This window comes from Puma concolor, chromosome D3 (assembly GCF_028749965.1).
Source record: "Puma concolor isolate L17-30 chromosome D3, mPumCon1.1.hap2, whole genome shotgun sequence".
Taxonomy (NCBI): Eukaryota; Metazoa; Chordata; class Mammalia; order Carnivora; family Felidae; genus Puma; species Puma concolor.
In genome coordinates, this window is record NC_141678.1 from 21,129,833 (window position 1) to 21,147,611 (window position 17,779).

General features: G+C 39.1%; 1 protein-coding gene across 1 annotated transcript in view; it reads left to right on the plus strand.

Moving 5' to 3' along the window:
• The first annotated feature begins 1,853 nt into the window (after positions 1-1,853).
• The window catches only part of LOC112870310 (solute carrier family 5 member 4), a 39,398-nt gene continuing 23,472 nt past the window's right edge, over positions 1,854-17,779 (plus strand). The window contains exons 1-6 of the mRNA XM_025933456.2: positions 1,854-1,988; positions 3,015-3,086; positions 4,747-4,851; positions 6,782-6,841; positions 9,315-9,419; positions 13,177-13,282. Of these exons, the coding sequence (XP_025789241.1) occupies positions 1,854-1,988; positions 3,015-3,086; positions 4,747-4,851; positions 6,782-6,841; positions 9,315-9,419; positions 13,177-13,282 (583 nt within the window). The remainder of the gene's footprint in view (positions 1,989-3,014; positions 3,087-4,746; positions 4,852-6,781; positions 6,842-9,314; positions 9,420-13,176; positions 13,283-17,779) is intronic.

Below are 17,779 nucleotides of genomic sequence, written 5' to 3' on the forward strand. Positions count from 1 at the left end.
CAAAACCACAATGAGATACCACTACACACCTACAAGGATGGCTATAATTTTAAAAACTGAAAATAACACATGTTGGTGAGTTTATGGAGAAATTGGAGATCTTGTGCATTGCTGCTGGGAAAGTTAAATGATGTGTAAAAAAAAAGCATGGTGGTTCCTTAAAATGTTAAATATAGAATTATCATAAAACCCGGTGATTCTAGGGGCGCCTGGGTGGCTCAGTTGGTTGGGCAGCCGACTTCGGCTCAGGTCACGATCTCGCGCTCCGTGAGTTCGAGCCCCGTGTCGGCTCTGTGCCGACAGCTCGGAGCCTGGCGCCTGTTTCGGATTCTGTGTCTCCCTCTCTCTGACCCTCCCCCGTTCATACTCTGTCTCTCTCTGTCTCAAAAATAAATAAACGTTAAAAAATTAAAAAAAAAAAAAAACCAGTGATTCTAATTCTAGGTGTGTACTCAAAAAATGGATGTAGGCACTCAAACAGATACTTGTACACCAAGTTCATAGCAGTAGTATTCACAATATCTAAAAGGTACAAATAACACAAATTTTCCTTAACAGATAAATAGGTAAACAAAATGTGATATATCCATGCAATGGGATATTATTCAGCTTTGCAAAGGAATCCAGTGCTGATACATGCTACAGCATGGATGAATCTTGAAGACATAATGCTAAGCAAAATAAATCCAACACATAAAGGCAAATATTATAAGATTCCACTTATTTGAGGTACCTAGAACAGGCTAATCTACAGAAGGTAGAACAGAGGTTACCAGAGGCTGGGAATAGGGAGGAATGAGTTTTATTTATTAGGTGCTGAACTTCTGTTAGGGATGATTACAAGTTCTGAAAATGATAGTGGTGATGGTTGCACAACATTGAGAATGTACTTAACACCACTGACTTATACACTTAAAATATGACAACAATGGGGACCCGTGGATGGCTCAGTCAGTGGAGCATGCAACTCTTGATCTCGGTGTTGTGAGTTCAAGCCCCACATTGGGCATGGAGCTTGCTTTTAAAAAATGGCAACAACAGCAAATTTTATATTATCCATATCTTACCACATTATTTTACCAAAAAATATGGAGGGAAAAAAATAAAATAATTTACTTTTAACTTTAGGCAGTCAGTAGGGTCCTGGGTCCCCAGATAAACAAAATATGGTATATACATCCAATGGAATATTATTCAACCTTGAGAAGGAATTCATTAGAAATACAAGTCACTATCACATGCTTTTAGGTTGATTCACTCATTGTCAAAACCAGCCCCGTCCCACAACAGCCCTGCTTGTAGAGCCACTTCCCTTTCCTACATGGGCCACCATGATCCTAATGTGTCATATAAAGCCCATTTAGATTACCTGTTCAAAGAAATATAGGCTTTGAAACCCATGAAATGCACAATTAACTTCATTTTCAAGGGATATAATTCCTTGGTCAGGAATCGTCTGTTCCATGAAAGACTCTCACCCCATCCTTCTTGGCTCTTTTCTTGACCTTTCACTCTGTCCTTCTTCTTTCCTTGTCCCTTTCATCTCTCCTTAATCCCCACTCAACCTGGTCAAATCTTAAAAACCCATCTTTCTTTTCAGTGAACTCCCCACTCTTGACCTGCAATTCTTATCCCATTTCTTATCTTTCACTGCTCATTCCCACTTTCCATAAGACTTAGGTCAATATTGACTGCTGGAAGACCAGGGTCTCAGAGTTTCAAAGAAGAGGTTTAAAGGTCTCCCATGCCCAGGAGTTTGTTCTGATAGTGTGCCCCACCTGCTCAAGGCTGATTATTAACCCAGAGCTTATATAAAGAAAGGGCCATCCCTGGGATGGGAAAGTACCATGGCCATGGCCAGCACGTTAAGCCCCAGTACCATGACTGGGACCCTGGGTCCTCCTGAGATGTCAGAGCGCATCCAAAATGCTGCTGACATCTCTGTCATTGTCATCTATTTCATGGTGGTGATGGCTGTCGGGCTGTGGGTATGTAGGAATCCAATGGGGTGGGTGTTCTGGGTGGGCACCAAGTTTGGGGTTAAAATGTCTGAGGGAGGGAAGGGTGTGGTATAACAATGTGACAATGCTGAGAAAACACTAACAGCTGTCAGATTTCATTATCCTTTTCTCAGAACCATTGTCTCATGTGTGACGTAAATAATATTTACTCAGTTAATTTATTCTCCTACCAACACCATCATTTGAACAGAGCCAGCAGTGAGAACTTCAGACATATTCTGTTTGGTGTGTCCAGTACCTGGCATAATGAATAAGGATGTTATTTTCATTATCTCACATCTTTTATTTTCCTTTGTTTTTTGCTCACTTTCTTTTTTCAAATTTTTATTTAAACTCTAGTTAGTTAACATCTAGTGTAACATTGATTTCAGGAGTAGAATTTTGCTCACTTTCTAAATGATTCAGCTGGATGCCTAATTCATTTACACTCATTCTTTCTATTTAGTAATGAGTGTAAGGCTGCAAAATTACTTCCAAGCACAGATTTACTGATACCTTGCATTGTTTTTATAAATGAAAATAAACAGAGCAATTAGGACAGATGTTGAGGAATATGATTTCTTAAAGTCCCTCCATTTCTATGAAACTATGATTTTCTTAAAATTTTTTTTTTTTCAACGTTTATTTATTTTTGGGACAGAGAGAGACAGAGCATGAACGGGCGAGGGGCAGAGAGAGAGGGAGACACAGAATCGGAAACAGGCTCCAGGCTCTGAGCCATCAGCCCAGGGCCCGACGCGGGGCTCGAACTCACGGACCGCGAGATCGTGACCTGGCTGAAGTCGGACGCTCAACCGACTGCGCCACCCAGGCGCCCCGAAACTATGATTTTCAAGTCCTTTTAAAATTGATGCTATATCACAGTTTCTAAGAAAATGTTTCTCTTTAAGAGTGTTGAAAAAGTGACCACTATGAACATTCTGACCAGAGCATCTGTAACATCCTGGGTGAATTTGCGGTGTTTGACCCTCACATGTCTTCCTTTCTGCTTAGGCAATGCTGAAGACCAACCGGGGCACTGTTGGAGGCTTCTTCTTGGCTGGTCGAGATATGACCTGGTGGCCGGTGAGTGTGCCAGAGTTTCCCAGAGATAAATTTCCTATGTGTGTGTTTAAGAGTAAATAAAGAAGACACTGGGAATGCTGATAGTTTCTGAAGTGCATTGGTTGCCTACTTGCTGGTGTCTCTTCCTAAATCCCTGACCCCAGAGTTCTATTCTGCCATTCCAGTAAATGATAGTACATCACCTATTATGAGAGCAAGTATAGTGTGGCATTTGAGAAGACTCACTTAATCTCTGTGTCATATTCTTTTTCCCCGGTCCTCATCAAGAATCTTCTGCCTTAAGCTCCTTACCATCCCCAGCACATTCCTTCTTTGCTCCCAAACCCGAACTAGTGCCACCCCTCTTGTTTGGATGAACATCCCCCTCTCTGCTCTCCTCCTTCAACACCCAACTCAAGCCCTGCTTCATCTGAGAAGTCTCACCCTGCATTCCAGCCTGTCTAGTCCTTATAATCCATGCAGTTATGATAGTGGATGTGTGTGTTCTCTGTGATGTTGTGTATGGTGGTATCTCTTTGACTCTTGCCCAGTTGATCTCTTCCTTTCTGGGTTTTTATGTCTGGCCTCCTTGGCAAGAGTCCCATTGCACCAAAGAGTGCATCTTCTTCTCTGAATCAATACTGTGTCAGCAGTCAGTTGGGTATACAGTGGATGCTCAGTACATTCTTCCTTCATGAATCTGCTGACTAAATAGTATGAATGGAAGCAGAGACTGGGAAATGACCTGGCAAGAGTGGTTGAAGCAGACCACCTCCAAGCTTGAAATGGATTTTAATTGGAATGTCCAATCAAGCATTGCCTTCTAAGGACTGTTTCTGTGAAACATTCAAGACTCAACCAATCCTATAGCTGAAAATGAGTTCAATTCCAACCCCTAGCTCCAAATGTCTGAATAGAAAAGATGACTTTACAGAGGGCTGAAAAGATGGGAATGGAAGAGTGGGCATTGCAGTAACCCTACACCCCAATTGTGCTTTGTGAGGACTAGAGCTCATCCCTGCCTACTCAAGAAATTTCTCTTGATCTTTGAGACTTAAGAACAGTTGACAATGTGATATAGAAGGAGGTGGATGAGAAAAGAGTCCTTAAGGCCAGAATTATTCATAGGAACTTCTTCCTACCCAACTTTGCAGTCCTTGATGATGACTGAAGGGGCCAACAGGAGCTCTGGCAGTTCCTAGCCAAGGACAGGCTCAACCCAGAGCACCCAGGTGGATAAATTAAAGTTCCCCTAAGGCAGGGGTCAGCAAGCTTCTCTGTAAAGTGCCAGACTGTAAGTATTTTAGTTTATGAGCCATACAGTCCATTGCAACCACACAACTCTGCTGTTGTAGCACAGAAGCTGCCATAGTGAATATGTAAAACCAACAAGTATAACTGTGTTCCAATGAAACTATTCATGAACACTGAAACTTGAATTTCATATAATTTCACACATCACAAAATATTAGTCTTCCTTATATATTTTTAACCATTCAAAAATATAAAAAAAAATTTTTTTTAGCTTACCAACCACACAAAAACTGGTAACTGGCTGGATTTAGCCCACAGGATTCCTGCCTTAAAGAGGTACGATGGAAAATCTCAACATTTACCTGCTTTAAAGAAATCTGATTTGGGTCTTTTAACTCTGATCCTAGTCTGTTCCCTTGGATTGCAGATGGGTGCCTCTCTCTTCGCCAGTAATATCGGCAGTGGCCACTTTGTGGGGCTGGCTGGGACGGGAGCAGCTTCAGGAATCGCCACTGCAACATTTGAATGGAATGTAAGTGACATAATAGGCTTTTTCCTTTAAATCCAAACTCTGTCAAGGTATGTTCTTCTGGGAGTCTGTATAGGGTATATCTTTATTTGATTTCTAGTTTTCCTTCTAACCAATCCCTAGTTTGAAACGCAGAGTCTTCTCTGAATGTGGCCCCATTCTGCCTGCCTGGGACAATCCAGTCTCATTCTCTACTTCTGAGATTTTGCTCAAGCAGTATTCCCACCAGGAATATCATTTCTATATGATTGAATCCCCACTTTCACTTGACCTCCTTGATCATTTTTAGTTCTCACTTGTTTCTTTCCTTCCTGAGCTATTACACTACGTGTCCAGCTCTGATTTAGATGCACAGAATAAAAACATGTAAAAGCAATGATCCCTTCTTTTGAGAAGCTTATATCCCAGTGGGAGAGACAGATACACATTCACTATGGTGTAGGAAGTACAAGGAGAGAAGCACACATTGAGTGTTGGGAGAGCTCACACAGGAGGGAATCTATCCTAGATGAAGGATGAGACTTGGCACATGTTAAGGGAGATGGCACTCATCCATTCGGATAGATGAATAGAAATTGACCAAGTGGGACTTGGCTAAGGACATGAGAGCTGAGTAAGGAGTAAATGATTTAAAGATAGTAGATAGAATCTAAAAGACTTTGTGTTTGAGTTCTTAATTGTTCTACTGCCATTTCACCAGTAGAAGCTGTGTCCCCTTAATTAGACACTAAGTCCTTTAAGGGCAGGGATCAATTCCTCTCATATCATTCGTATCACCTCATCATCTAGCCCTTGTCTGGGTACATGCATTAATATTTCTTGAGGTGCCTGAGCTTTTTCTGTTCTTGTATCCCTTCTGGTGTTTGCAAATACACATTATGCATTTCGGTCAGAGGAAGATGTTTATGTGGAAACAAGTCAGATCACAGTGAAAGTATAAACAGACCATGCCTGAATAGACTCAGGAAATGACCTTGAGTCATCCAAAAATACCTGTACCCATCCCTTGTTGAAGATTTTCCCCTTAGCTTTGCTTTAGTAGTATCAGGGACTCCAGAATGGACCCAGTCTCCAGACATGCCCTATGGCCCATGTTTTGTTTTGATAGTGCCATAAACTGGACAACATGCCCTATGGCCCCAGTGGGTGTGATTATCAGGTTGCCAAGGGTCTAGCTCTTTTAGCCTGTGACCTTGGGCTTCCTTAATCTCTGTGAGGCTCAGGTTCCCCCTCCATAAAACAGGAATAACTACTTACCTTATCTGCCTCATCTGGTTGTTATGAGGACAACACAAGTGATATATGTGAAGACTTTGTATATATTAACATTAATGCAAGATTATACTATTACCATTATTATATGTGGCATGACTTGGGAGACAGTAGGAATATTCTTCTTTCATCAAACTGCTTTCTTATTGCTTTGTCACTCTATATATAACTTCTCCCATTCAAGAATTATTCCTGTTGGGGGCACCTGAGTGGCTCAGTCAGTTGAGCATCTGACTCTGGTTTCAGCTCAGGTCATGATCCTAGGGCCGTGGGATCAAGCTTCACATAGGGCTCTGAGTTAAGCATGGAGCCTGCTTAGGATTCTCTCTCTCTCTCTCTCTCTCTCTCTCTCTATCTCTATCTCTCTCAAAACAAATAATAATAGATTAAAAATAAAATAAAAACTATTTTTAAAAAGAATTATTCCTATTGGCAAAAATAGTATGAACTTCCTGGGTCCAGCTGGTCTCAGATCTCTTATCTTCTGTATCTAAATTACAGAAACAGAGGGAAAGAATCTGTAGCTGTCTTGGGCTCATAATTGGTTGAGTGGGACAGGATCCATGCAAACTTACTTTGTTTTCTGATTCAGAGGTCATGAAGTGATAAGTCCCACAAGCCAAGCCCCTCGAACTTCACACTGTTTTCTGGGATTTTGTAGGCTTTGCTGCTGTTGCTGGTTCTAGGATGGTTCTTTGTCCCCATATACATCAAGGCAGGGGTGAGTACCTGCAGGTGTTCTCAGTTCTCATCTGTCAGGCATTCATTTATTCACTCATTCTTTCTGCTCAATCATGAAACCTGGGTAATATCACTTGTCCCAGGATTTCTGGGCTTACATTTACATAAATCCACTAAATGCTACCAGATTGCTCTTCAAAGTGGCTGCAGTCAGCTGTCCTCTTTCCTATGACTATTGTGAGGGTTCCCATTTTCCCACATCCTCACCAACACATGTTATTTTTCTTCATTCTAATTTTTGCCATTCTGAGATTTATAGTTTCTTTTTTTAATTAGGAGTGGGATATACCATAGCTCTGTGAGCTCCCCTTCAACCCAGGTATCACCAACCACTGTTCTGCCTTTCCAAGCAGACCTCCCACATTTATTCTTCTACTGCTGGTACTCAGACCATGGAGTGCTATATCATGGAATAATTCCTGGGATTAGGGTGTTCATGGGCAAGCCTTCTGGCTCATACCTTTGCAGGTCACCATATATTCTCCTTTTGCTCATCCTGGGTCCCTTCTAGTACCAGGTTTGAACAATTTCTGTAGAATGATGCTCTCCTTGGTAAAAGGATCAATGCCACAGAACTCATGCATGTGTTTTTGGAAGTGGTTTACCATGTTTGAGATTTCTGAGCCACCAAGAGTTATCCTTTTTGTTTTTGATATTATATAAATATTTATTTAATGTTCTTTTAAATTGGAGGAAATTAAATCATAAGCTTAATCTGCTATAAAAAACTAGCAAGCTGCACCTTTTATAATACACATCACATAGTTGATCTCATATTTCAGTAATAACCTCAGACTTTTTTCCAATTAGAAATTTAATTTAGGGGCGCCTGGGTGGCGTAGTCGGTTAAGCGTCCGACTTCAGCCAGGTCACGATCTCGCGGTCGGTGAGTTTGAGCCCCGCGTCGGGCTCTGGGCTGATGGCTCAGAGCCTGGAGCCTGTTTCCGATTCTGTGCCTCCCTCTCTCTCTGCCCCTCCCCCGTTCATGCTCCGTCTCTCTCTGTCCCAAAAATAAAAAAAAAAAAAAAAAAAAAACGTTGAAAGAAATTTAATTTAACTCTCTTCTTTTCAATAAACATAATCACATAAATATATACCCAAATAAGTGCAAACCTGTGCAGCCACTCTGGAAAACAGTGTGGAGATTCCTCAAAAAATTAAAAATAGAACTACCCTACAACCCAGCAATTGCACTACTAGGTATTTATCCAAGGGATACAGGTATGCTGTTTTGAAGGGGCACATGCACCCCAATGTTTATAGCAGCACTATCAACAATAGCCAAAGTAAGGAAAGAGCCCAAAAGTCCATCGATGGATGAATGGATAAAGAAGATGTGGTATATATATAGTGAAATATTACTTGGCAATCAAAAAGAATAAAATCTTGCCATTTGCAACTACGCGGATGGAACTAGAGGGTATTATGCTAAGCAAAATTAGTCAGTCAGAGAAAGATAAATATCATACAGCTTCACTCATATGAGGACTTTAAGACACAGAACAGGTGAACACAAGGGAAGGGAAGCAAAAATAATATAAAATCAGTGAGGGGGACAAAACATAAGAGACTCTTAAATGTGGAAAGCAAACAGAGGGTTTACTGGAGGGATTGTGGGAGAGGGGATGGGCTAAATGGGTAAGGGACATTAAGGAATCTACTCCAGAAATCATTGTTGCACTATATGCTAACTTGGATGTAAATTAAATATATATATATATATATATATATATATATATATATATACACACACACACACACACACACACACACACACACACACACATATATATACCCAAATAGAGGTGGATGGGAGATGGGCTAGATGGGTAATGGGTAGTAAAGAGGGTAACTGTGATGAGCATTGGGTGTTGTACATAAGTGATGAATCACTGAATTCTACTCCTGAAACCAATATTGCACCATATGTTAACTAACTAAAACTTAAATTAAATATATACACATATGCCAAATATATATTTGCAATTTGTTTTATTATCAATTTATTATGTAACCATTAATTGTGGTTCCTTATTTTTAAGTAATATTGTTTTTACTGGCCTGCAAAATTATTGATGAAAATAATAAAAATTATTTGTTGAACATCTACCATGCATTTGGTGTTGTTGTGGGTATTTTACATATACCTTCATATTAAATCCCTACTTTATAGATGAGAAAAAGGAGGTTTGGAGAAATTGTCAATTTCCAAAGGTCTCACTTGTAGTAAATGTCAGACCTGGGAATGGATCCTAAGATTGTCTGATTCCAATGCCTGTGTTTATTCCAGGCTTTCTGCTCTCCCAAGGGACTGTGTTTTACTCACCTCTGTATTCCTAAGGTACCAGGTACAGTTACAGAAGTGCAGATGCACATAAGTACTTAGTAAGTGTTGAATAATCTGAATGCGCTGGGCTCTGAAGGTGAATCCCTGTCGATGTCTGTCTCTGCAGGTGATGACTATGCCAGAATATCTGAGGAAGAGGTTTGGTGGGAAGCGACTCCAGATCTACCTCTCTGTCCTCTCCCTCTTCATCTGTGTGGCTCTGAGAATCTCAGTGAGTTCAGTGCGCCTGGCATTCTTGCTTCTTGCAATTACCTTGGTGAGACTAGAATACTAGAATCAGAGAAATGAGTGTATAGACTATCGATAGCCCTGATAGGTCTAGCCATATGGATATCTTAAACTAGCTAGGGCCTTTCTACTAAGGAGTTTTAGAAACCCTAAATTCAGTTACAAGTCATGAGAGACTCCAGAGTATAAACCACCTTTTCATTAAGGATATGAAAAAACAATGTACAGGAGGAACAAAATGTTTCATTCAAGGAACACAGTTATTAAGTAGTAGAAAGGAGGAGGATTCTCTAGTCCCCTGCCTTTCTACATACAATAACCTCTTTATTCTCTTTGCTGGAAAGATTTATATTTATATTTTCAGCTCATTGATTACCTGGCACATGAACCAAAAGGAAAGTGCTTTGTATTATTATAATGACTTCTTAAATTTACTCTATTTTATCTAAGACTGTCCCTATAGCACAGATGTCACAAAGAAATGTCAGAAGATTTCTAAAGTTGTTGGAAAGTTAAATTCCTTGGAGATAATCATTGAGGAGAAAAGAAAGAAATTTGAAGAGTCAGCAATACATGTAGAAAACAAAGAGTAACATTTGATCCTCATGTATTGGTGACTAATGAAATAATTTTCTCCAAGTTTATAGTCTAGGCAGTTCATGAAAGAAGAAGCTGAAGTGCATTTTTGTTTTTCTGTTGAGTCATTCTTGTAAATAAACCAGTTGCTCTGATTAGATGGCATGAGATTCTTAATACAACGTGAGCATTTTCCAGCACTCACTGTATATTAATGAGTATCTGTACTAGGGGTAATAAAGATTCTTATGCACTAGGAGTTCACTATATGGTTAAGAATATAAGAATTATAGGGACGCCTGGATGGCTCAATCAGTTAAGTGTCTGACTTTTTATCTCAGCTCATGTATTGATCTCAGGGTTGTAAGTTCAGACCATATTGGGCTCTGCACTGGGTGTGAAGCCTACTTTAAAAAAAAAGAATATAAGAATTATACACATGAAATCATTAGCACTTTATGACGGTATATGAAAATATATTAAGATGTGAACTGGAATAGACTGTGTGGACAAGCATAGGAGACATTCTAGGGACACCCAGGAAATGGAGTGGTCCCTGCTGGGTGGAAATGGAGGCATGGTGGGGGGGGCGGTGCTTAAACAAGTCCTCAAGATAAGAAACTTAGGAGAGGCCACGCAAAGCAGAGAAGCCTATATATTCCACAAGTGGGTGGGATTCAGTGATCTCCCGTTTTTCCTCTGGCTCTGACATGTACAGCTTTGTGATCCTAAAGAATGTGAACAAGGTGCTGGAGCAAAATGGGACCCTGAGGAATGCAGTCTCCTGAAGTGGAAGGTTCCTAGTGGCAGGGAAGGGATGGATTCTTGAGGAGCTGGATGGAGGAGCAGGAAAGGCAAAGAACATGTGTGTAACTTAGCTGGAAAGACACGGTGGCAGCAGTCCATTCTTACCTACGAGGCTATGTTTCAAGTGATATTAATAGTGATTAATCTTAGATATGACCTTTTGTGTATTATTACACTTTGATAGCAGAGTCTGTCCTAGTTATTCATTAAACAGCTCATTATGAGGAGTTAAAACAGGGTAACTTTCAGTCTCCCCTGCATCAGGTTTGAAAGAGATCATCTTATTCACTGGTTCTCAACCTCCACTAATACCTATACTGAGAATCATAGCAGACCTGGTGCATCTTGATCCCTAAATATTTCAGTCTGAATGCCTTACACACACTGATATTCTTTTAGAAAACCACACTGCAAATTTTAAGATCAGGAACTTAATCTTGATACAAACATACATAACCTACAGACTTTATTCAGATATGACAATTGTCTTAATAATATTAACAGCAAAAGAAAATCCTGTAGCATTAAATGCCTTCCTTTCATGAGAAATATTTTATGATCATTGTAAATGTAATTAATTCCATTGAATTGTACATGCAAAAATGGCAAGTTTTATGTTATTTATCTTGCCACCATAAAAAAATCATTGGTAATATGTTTATATATCATTTTATAAATATTAATTTAATGCTTTCATTATACTATATAAGAGAGAAGAAAGTCAAGAAACTCATAATATGATAATATGTGTTTTCATATGTAAATGATTCAGCATGAATATACAAGCCCTAATGCTGTAGTTGAATAACTCCCCACTATGTAAATCTGTATGAACATGACAGCTATAAATGCAGACAAATGCAGGTGTGTTTTATAGCAATTGAAATGCAATGAGTGACATCTCAGTAGGTGATATCTATTCTAAAATGGTAAATAATTTCTTTGCAAATATCCAATTTATAAAAAGTTAAATCTTGCCTCAATTTACATAGTGGTTGAACTCCTTGTAAACCCAGTGATAAAGTTGCAGAAAGTACTTTGGGTTTGTAACTCAGCGTTAGGTTCAAGAATAGGCTTTTCACCCATACAAATACCTACTGGGATGATAAAACATTAGGTTTTATTTCAAATATTAGGGGGGAAAGTTAACCATATACTGTGACACCACTTCCAAATTCATGTTCTGCAAAGAAACCTACCTCTAATTCTTCTAATTCTGAATCCTGATATCTTATCCTTTCCCTCACCTCACTCATGCTTTCCTTTTTCTTCAATTCCATCTTTATAATCACTCTTTGGCACATAGCCTCAATTTCTTTGCATGTCTTTCCTTTCATTGAACTCCCCTAGAAAAACTCCAAACCTGGTTTAATCCAGCTTCCCACTTACTCTGTGCATGCACCCAGGGATTTTACTCCTGTGTTTCTAACTAACATGCTTATGTGATGTTTCTAGGGTTTTGGTTTGGTTTGGAGGTTTTGATATGGAATCTGGGAGGATCAGAGTTGAAGGGGCAGATCCAAGTGAGGCTAGCACAAGTTTGTGTTGAAGATCCAGGAGGCTGGAAAGCACACTTTGGGACACAGGGATCAAGGTAGTGCAGGGTGCACATGGTCTTATATCTTAAGGTCTCTCTGTAGGACCCCTTCCTGGCCTCTAAACCTCAACCAATAATCCTTTTATTGTATTTCTTTATGATTTTTCTCTGGTGCTCTCAATAACTGTCCTAAATGATCCACAACCTTTTTTAACTACTAGTCCTCTGCCTCTTATCAAAACATCTCATCTCCCTTTTTATCTAGAAAATTTAAGCATGAACCACTCATCCCCCACTTAAAAAATCTACATTTGCCTCATTCTTTCCTTCTTTACACCAGTCTGAAGATGAAGAGTCTTCCTTTTTGTAAAAGGCTAACACTTGACCCTATGCCTATTCTTGATCCCATCTCTTCTCAATGTTTCTGGCATTTGCTTCATAATTACCCCCTCTATCATATTTTCCTGTTATTTTCTACTATCCTAAGTGTGCTCAAGTATCTTCCTCCTTAACAGAAACCATTGCTTTACTGTCTCATACTACTCTACTTTTAATCATTGTTTCTCTGCTGACAATCATGAAAGAGTAGTCTATGCAAGCTATAGCATAGACATTTCTTACTTTCTGTTCACTCACCCATTGTTCCTATCTATGATCAGTCCAATAATTAATCCCCTGAGGATTAGATCTGGCTTCCAAGGAGTTCATAATTGTATTGCAGAGATGTCATGTATAGATACAGCAAATATTAGTGGGAAATCATCACTAAAGAGCTAAATGATGTGGTGCATGTTTCTTTCCCATCCTATTCCCTTTTTAGTCAGACATATTTTCTGGAGCCATATTCATCAAGCTGGCCTTGGGATTGGACCTTTACCTGGCAATCTTCATCCTCTTGGCTATAACTGCTATTTACACGATCACTGGTGAGTTTGCTGCCAGTTTAGCTCAGTCATGCTGTCTTCTGCTGATCTCACACCAACCTGCAATTAGCAACTCAGTGTTAGCCTTGTTACCACCAAGGTTATGGCTATCCCTTTATTCCCACTATGAGAGTCAAGCACAGGCCCAGAAGCACAACTAGAGCAAAGCAAACAGAATCCTCAGTATTATAGAGTGACAGAATCAGCTTAAAAAACAAGACTCATCTATATGCTGCCTGCAAGAACTCATTTCAGACCTAAAGACACATGCATATTGAAAGTGAGGAACTAAAGAAATATTTATCATGAAAATAGATATCAAAAGAAAGCCAGAGTAGCAATACTTATATTGGGTAAAATAGACCTTAAAACAAAGACTGTAAAAAGAAGCAAAAAGGACACTATATAATAATAAAGGACACAATCCAACAAGAAGATATAATAATCATAAATATTTGTGCACCCAACATAGAAGTGCCCAAACATATAAAACAGTTAAAAACAGGGGCGCCTGGGTGGCTCAGTCGGTTAAGCGTCCGACTTCAGCTCAGGTCACAATCTCGCGGTCCATGAGTTCGAGCCCCACGTTGGGCTCTGGGCTGATGGCTCAGAGCCTGGAGCCTGCTTCTGATTCTGTGTCTCCCTCTCTCTCTGCCCCTCCCCCATTCATGCTCTGTCTCTCTCTGTCTCAAAAATAAATAAACGTTAAAAAAAAACTTTAAAAAAAAAACAGTTAAAAACAAACATAAAGGAACTAAATTAACCCATTGTAATACAATAATTGTAGGAGACTTTAACACCCCACTTACATTGATGGACAGATCATCTAAACAGAAGAACATAAGGAAACTGTGACTTTGAATGATTCACTGGACCAAATGAATTTAACAGATATTCAGAACTAAAACAACTAAAACAGCAGAATACACATTCAAATGTACATGGAAAATTCTCCAGAATAGATCACATACTAGGTCATAAATCAGGCCTCAACAAATACAGAAAGATTGAAATAATACCATGCATCTTTTCTGACCACAACACTATGAAACCAGAAGTCAACCACAAGAAAAATATTTGGAAAGACCACAAATACATGGGGGTTAAACAACATCCTACTAAACAATGAATGGGTCAACTAGGAAATCAAGAAGAAGAGAAGAAAGAAAGAAAGAAAGAAAGAAAGAAAGAAAGAAAGAAAGAAAGAAAGAAAGAAAGAAAGAAAGAAAATAGGAAGATACAGAGATACAGGAGGGGCTGGGTGGCTCAATCAGTTAAGCATCCAACTTCAGCTCAGGTTATGATTTCACAATTCGTGGGTTCAAGCCACTTGTTGGGCTCTGCATTGACAGCTCAGAGCCTGGAGCCTGCTTCAGATTCTGTGTCTCCCTCTCTCTCTGCCCCTTCCCCACTTGCTCTCTGTCTCTCTGTCTCTCAAATATAAATAAAACATTAATTTAAAAAAAAATACATGTAAACAAGTGGAAATGAATGACAGTCCAAAACCTTTGGGATGCAGGAAAAGCAGCCCCAAGAAGGAAGTAAATAGAAATATAAGCGTACATCAAAGCAAGAAAAATCTCAAACAACCTAACCTTACACTTAAATGACCTAGAAAAGGAAGAACAAACAAAACCCAAAACCAGCAGAAGGAAGGAGATAATAAAGATTACAGGAGAAATAAATGATTTAAAAAAATAGAACACCTCAAAGAAACGAGGATCTGGTTCTCTGAAAAGATTAACAAAATAGATCAACCTCTAGCCAGACTCATCAGAGAGAGAGAGAGAGAATTCAAATAAACAAAAACACAAACAAAAGAGGAAAAATAACAACCAACAACACAGAAACACAAACAATTGTAAGACAACATTATGAAAAACTGTATGCCTACTTATTAGACGACTTAGAAGAAATGGATAAATTCCTAGAAACATATAAACAACAAAAACTGAAGCTGAAAGAAATAGAAAATGTGATCAGACCAATTACCAGTTATAAAATTGAATCAGTAATCAAAAAACTCCCAACAAACAAAAGTCCAGGACCAGATGGCTTCACAGGCAAAATCTACCAAACATTTAAAAAACAGTTAATAACTATTCTTCCCAAACTATTTCTTTTTTTTTCAATATATGAAGTTTATTGTCAAATTGGTTTCCATACAACACCCAGTGCTCATCCCAAAAGGTGCCCTCCTCAATACCCATCACCCACCCTCCCCTCCCTCCCACCCCCCATCAACCCTCAGTTTGTTCTCAGTTTTTAAGAGTCTCTTATGCTTTGGCTCTCTTCCACTCTAACCTCTTTGTTTTTTCCTTCCCCTCCCCCATGGGTTTCTGTTGAGTTTCTCAGGATCCACATAAGAGTGAAACCATATGGTATCTGTCTTTCTCTGTATGGCTTATTTCACTTAGCATCACACTCTCCAGTTCCATCCATGTTGCTACAAAGGGCCATATTTCATTCTTTCTCATTGCCACGTAGTACTCCATTGTGTATATAAACCACAATTTCTTTATCCATTCATCAGTTGATGGACATTTAGGCTCTTTCCATAATTTGGCTATTGTTGAGAGTGCTGCTATAAACATTGGAGTACAAGTGCCCCTATGCATCAGTATTTCTCTATCCCTTGGGTAAATTCCTAGCAGTGCTATTGCTGGGTCATAGGGTAGGTCTATTTTTACTTTTTTGAGGAACCTCCATACTGTTTTCCAGAGAGGCTGCACCAATTTGCATTCCCACCAACAGTGCAAGAGGATTCCCATTTTGCCACATCCTCTCCAGCATCTATAGTCTCCTGATTTGTTCATTTGGCCACTCTGACTGGCGTGAGGTGATATCTGAGTGTGGTTTTCATTTGTATTTCCCTGATGAGGAGCGACGTTGAGCATCTTTTCATGTGCCTGTTGGCCATCCGGATGTCTTCTTTAGAGAAGTGTCTATTCATGTTTTCTGCCCATTTCTTCACTGGGTTATTTGTTTTTCAGGTGTGGAGTTTGGTGAGCTCTTTATAGATTTTGGATACTAGCCCTTTGTCCGATATGTCATTTGCAAATATCTTTTCCCATTCCATTGGTTGCCTTTTAGTTTTGTTGGTTGTTTCCTTTGCTGTGCAGAAGCTTTTTATCTTCATAAGGTCCCAGTCGTTCATTTTTGCTTTTAATTCCCTTGCCTTTGGGGATGTGTCAAGTAAGAAATTGCTACGGCTGAGGTCAGAGAGGTCTTTTCCTGCTTTCTCCTCTAGGGTTTTGATGGTTTCCTGTCTCACATTCAGGTCCTTTATCCATTTTGAGTTTGTTTTTGTGAATGGTGTGAGAAAGTGGTCTAGTTTCAATCTTCTGCATGTTGCTGTCCAGTTCTCCCAGCACCATTTGTTAAAGAGACTGTCTTTTTTCCATTGGATATTCTCTTCCCAAACTATTTCAAAAAAATAAAAGAAGAAGGAAAATTTCCAAGTTTATCCTATCAGACCAGTATCATCCTGACATCAAAACCAGATAAAGACATTACCAAAAAAAATAATAATAAGTAAATAAATAATAAATAAACAGAACTTTAGGCCAATATCTCTAACAACCATAAATGCAAAAATCCTCAACAAAATACAAGTAAACCGAATCCAACAAAATATATTTTAAAAATCATTCACAATGATTAAGTAGGATTTATTCCTGGGTTGCAAATATGGTTCAATATTCGCAAATCAATCAACATCACATCAATAAAAGAAAGGATAAAAACCATGTGATCATTTTAGTAGATGGATGCAGAAAAAGCATTTTACAAAGTACGACATCCATTCTTGGTGAAAAACCGTCAACAAAATAGGTTTAGAGGGAACATACTAAAACATAATAAATGCCATATGTGAAAAACCCACAGCGAACATCACACTCAATGGGGAAAAACTGAGAGCTTTCCCCCCAAGGTCAGGAACAAGACAAGGATGTCCACTCTCACCACTTTTATTCAACATAGTACTGGAAGTCCTAACCACAGCCTTCAGACATTGAAAAGATATAAAAGGCATCCAAATCAATAAAGAAGAAGTAAAACTTTTACTATTTACAGAATGACATGATACTGCACATAAAAAACCCTAAAGACTCCACCAAAAATCTTCTAGAACTTACAAATGAATTCAGTAAAATCACAGGATACAAAATAAATGTATGAAAATCTGTATTTCTATACACCAAAAATGAAGCAGTAGAAAGAGAAATTAAGAAATGAGTCCCACGGGCACTGAGTGGCTCAATCTGTTAAGCATCTGACTATGGCTCAGGTCATGATCTTGCGATTCTTGGGTACGAGCCCAACGTCGGCCTCTGTGCTGACAGCTCAAAGCCTGGAGCCTGCTTTGGATTCTGTGTGTGTGTCTCTCTCTCTCTGCCCCTCCCCCATTCATGTTCTGTCTCTCAAAAATAAGTAAATGTTAAAAATTAAAAAAGAAATGAATCCCATTTACAATTGCACCAAAAATAATATGATATG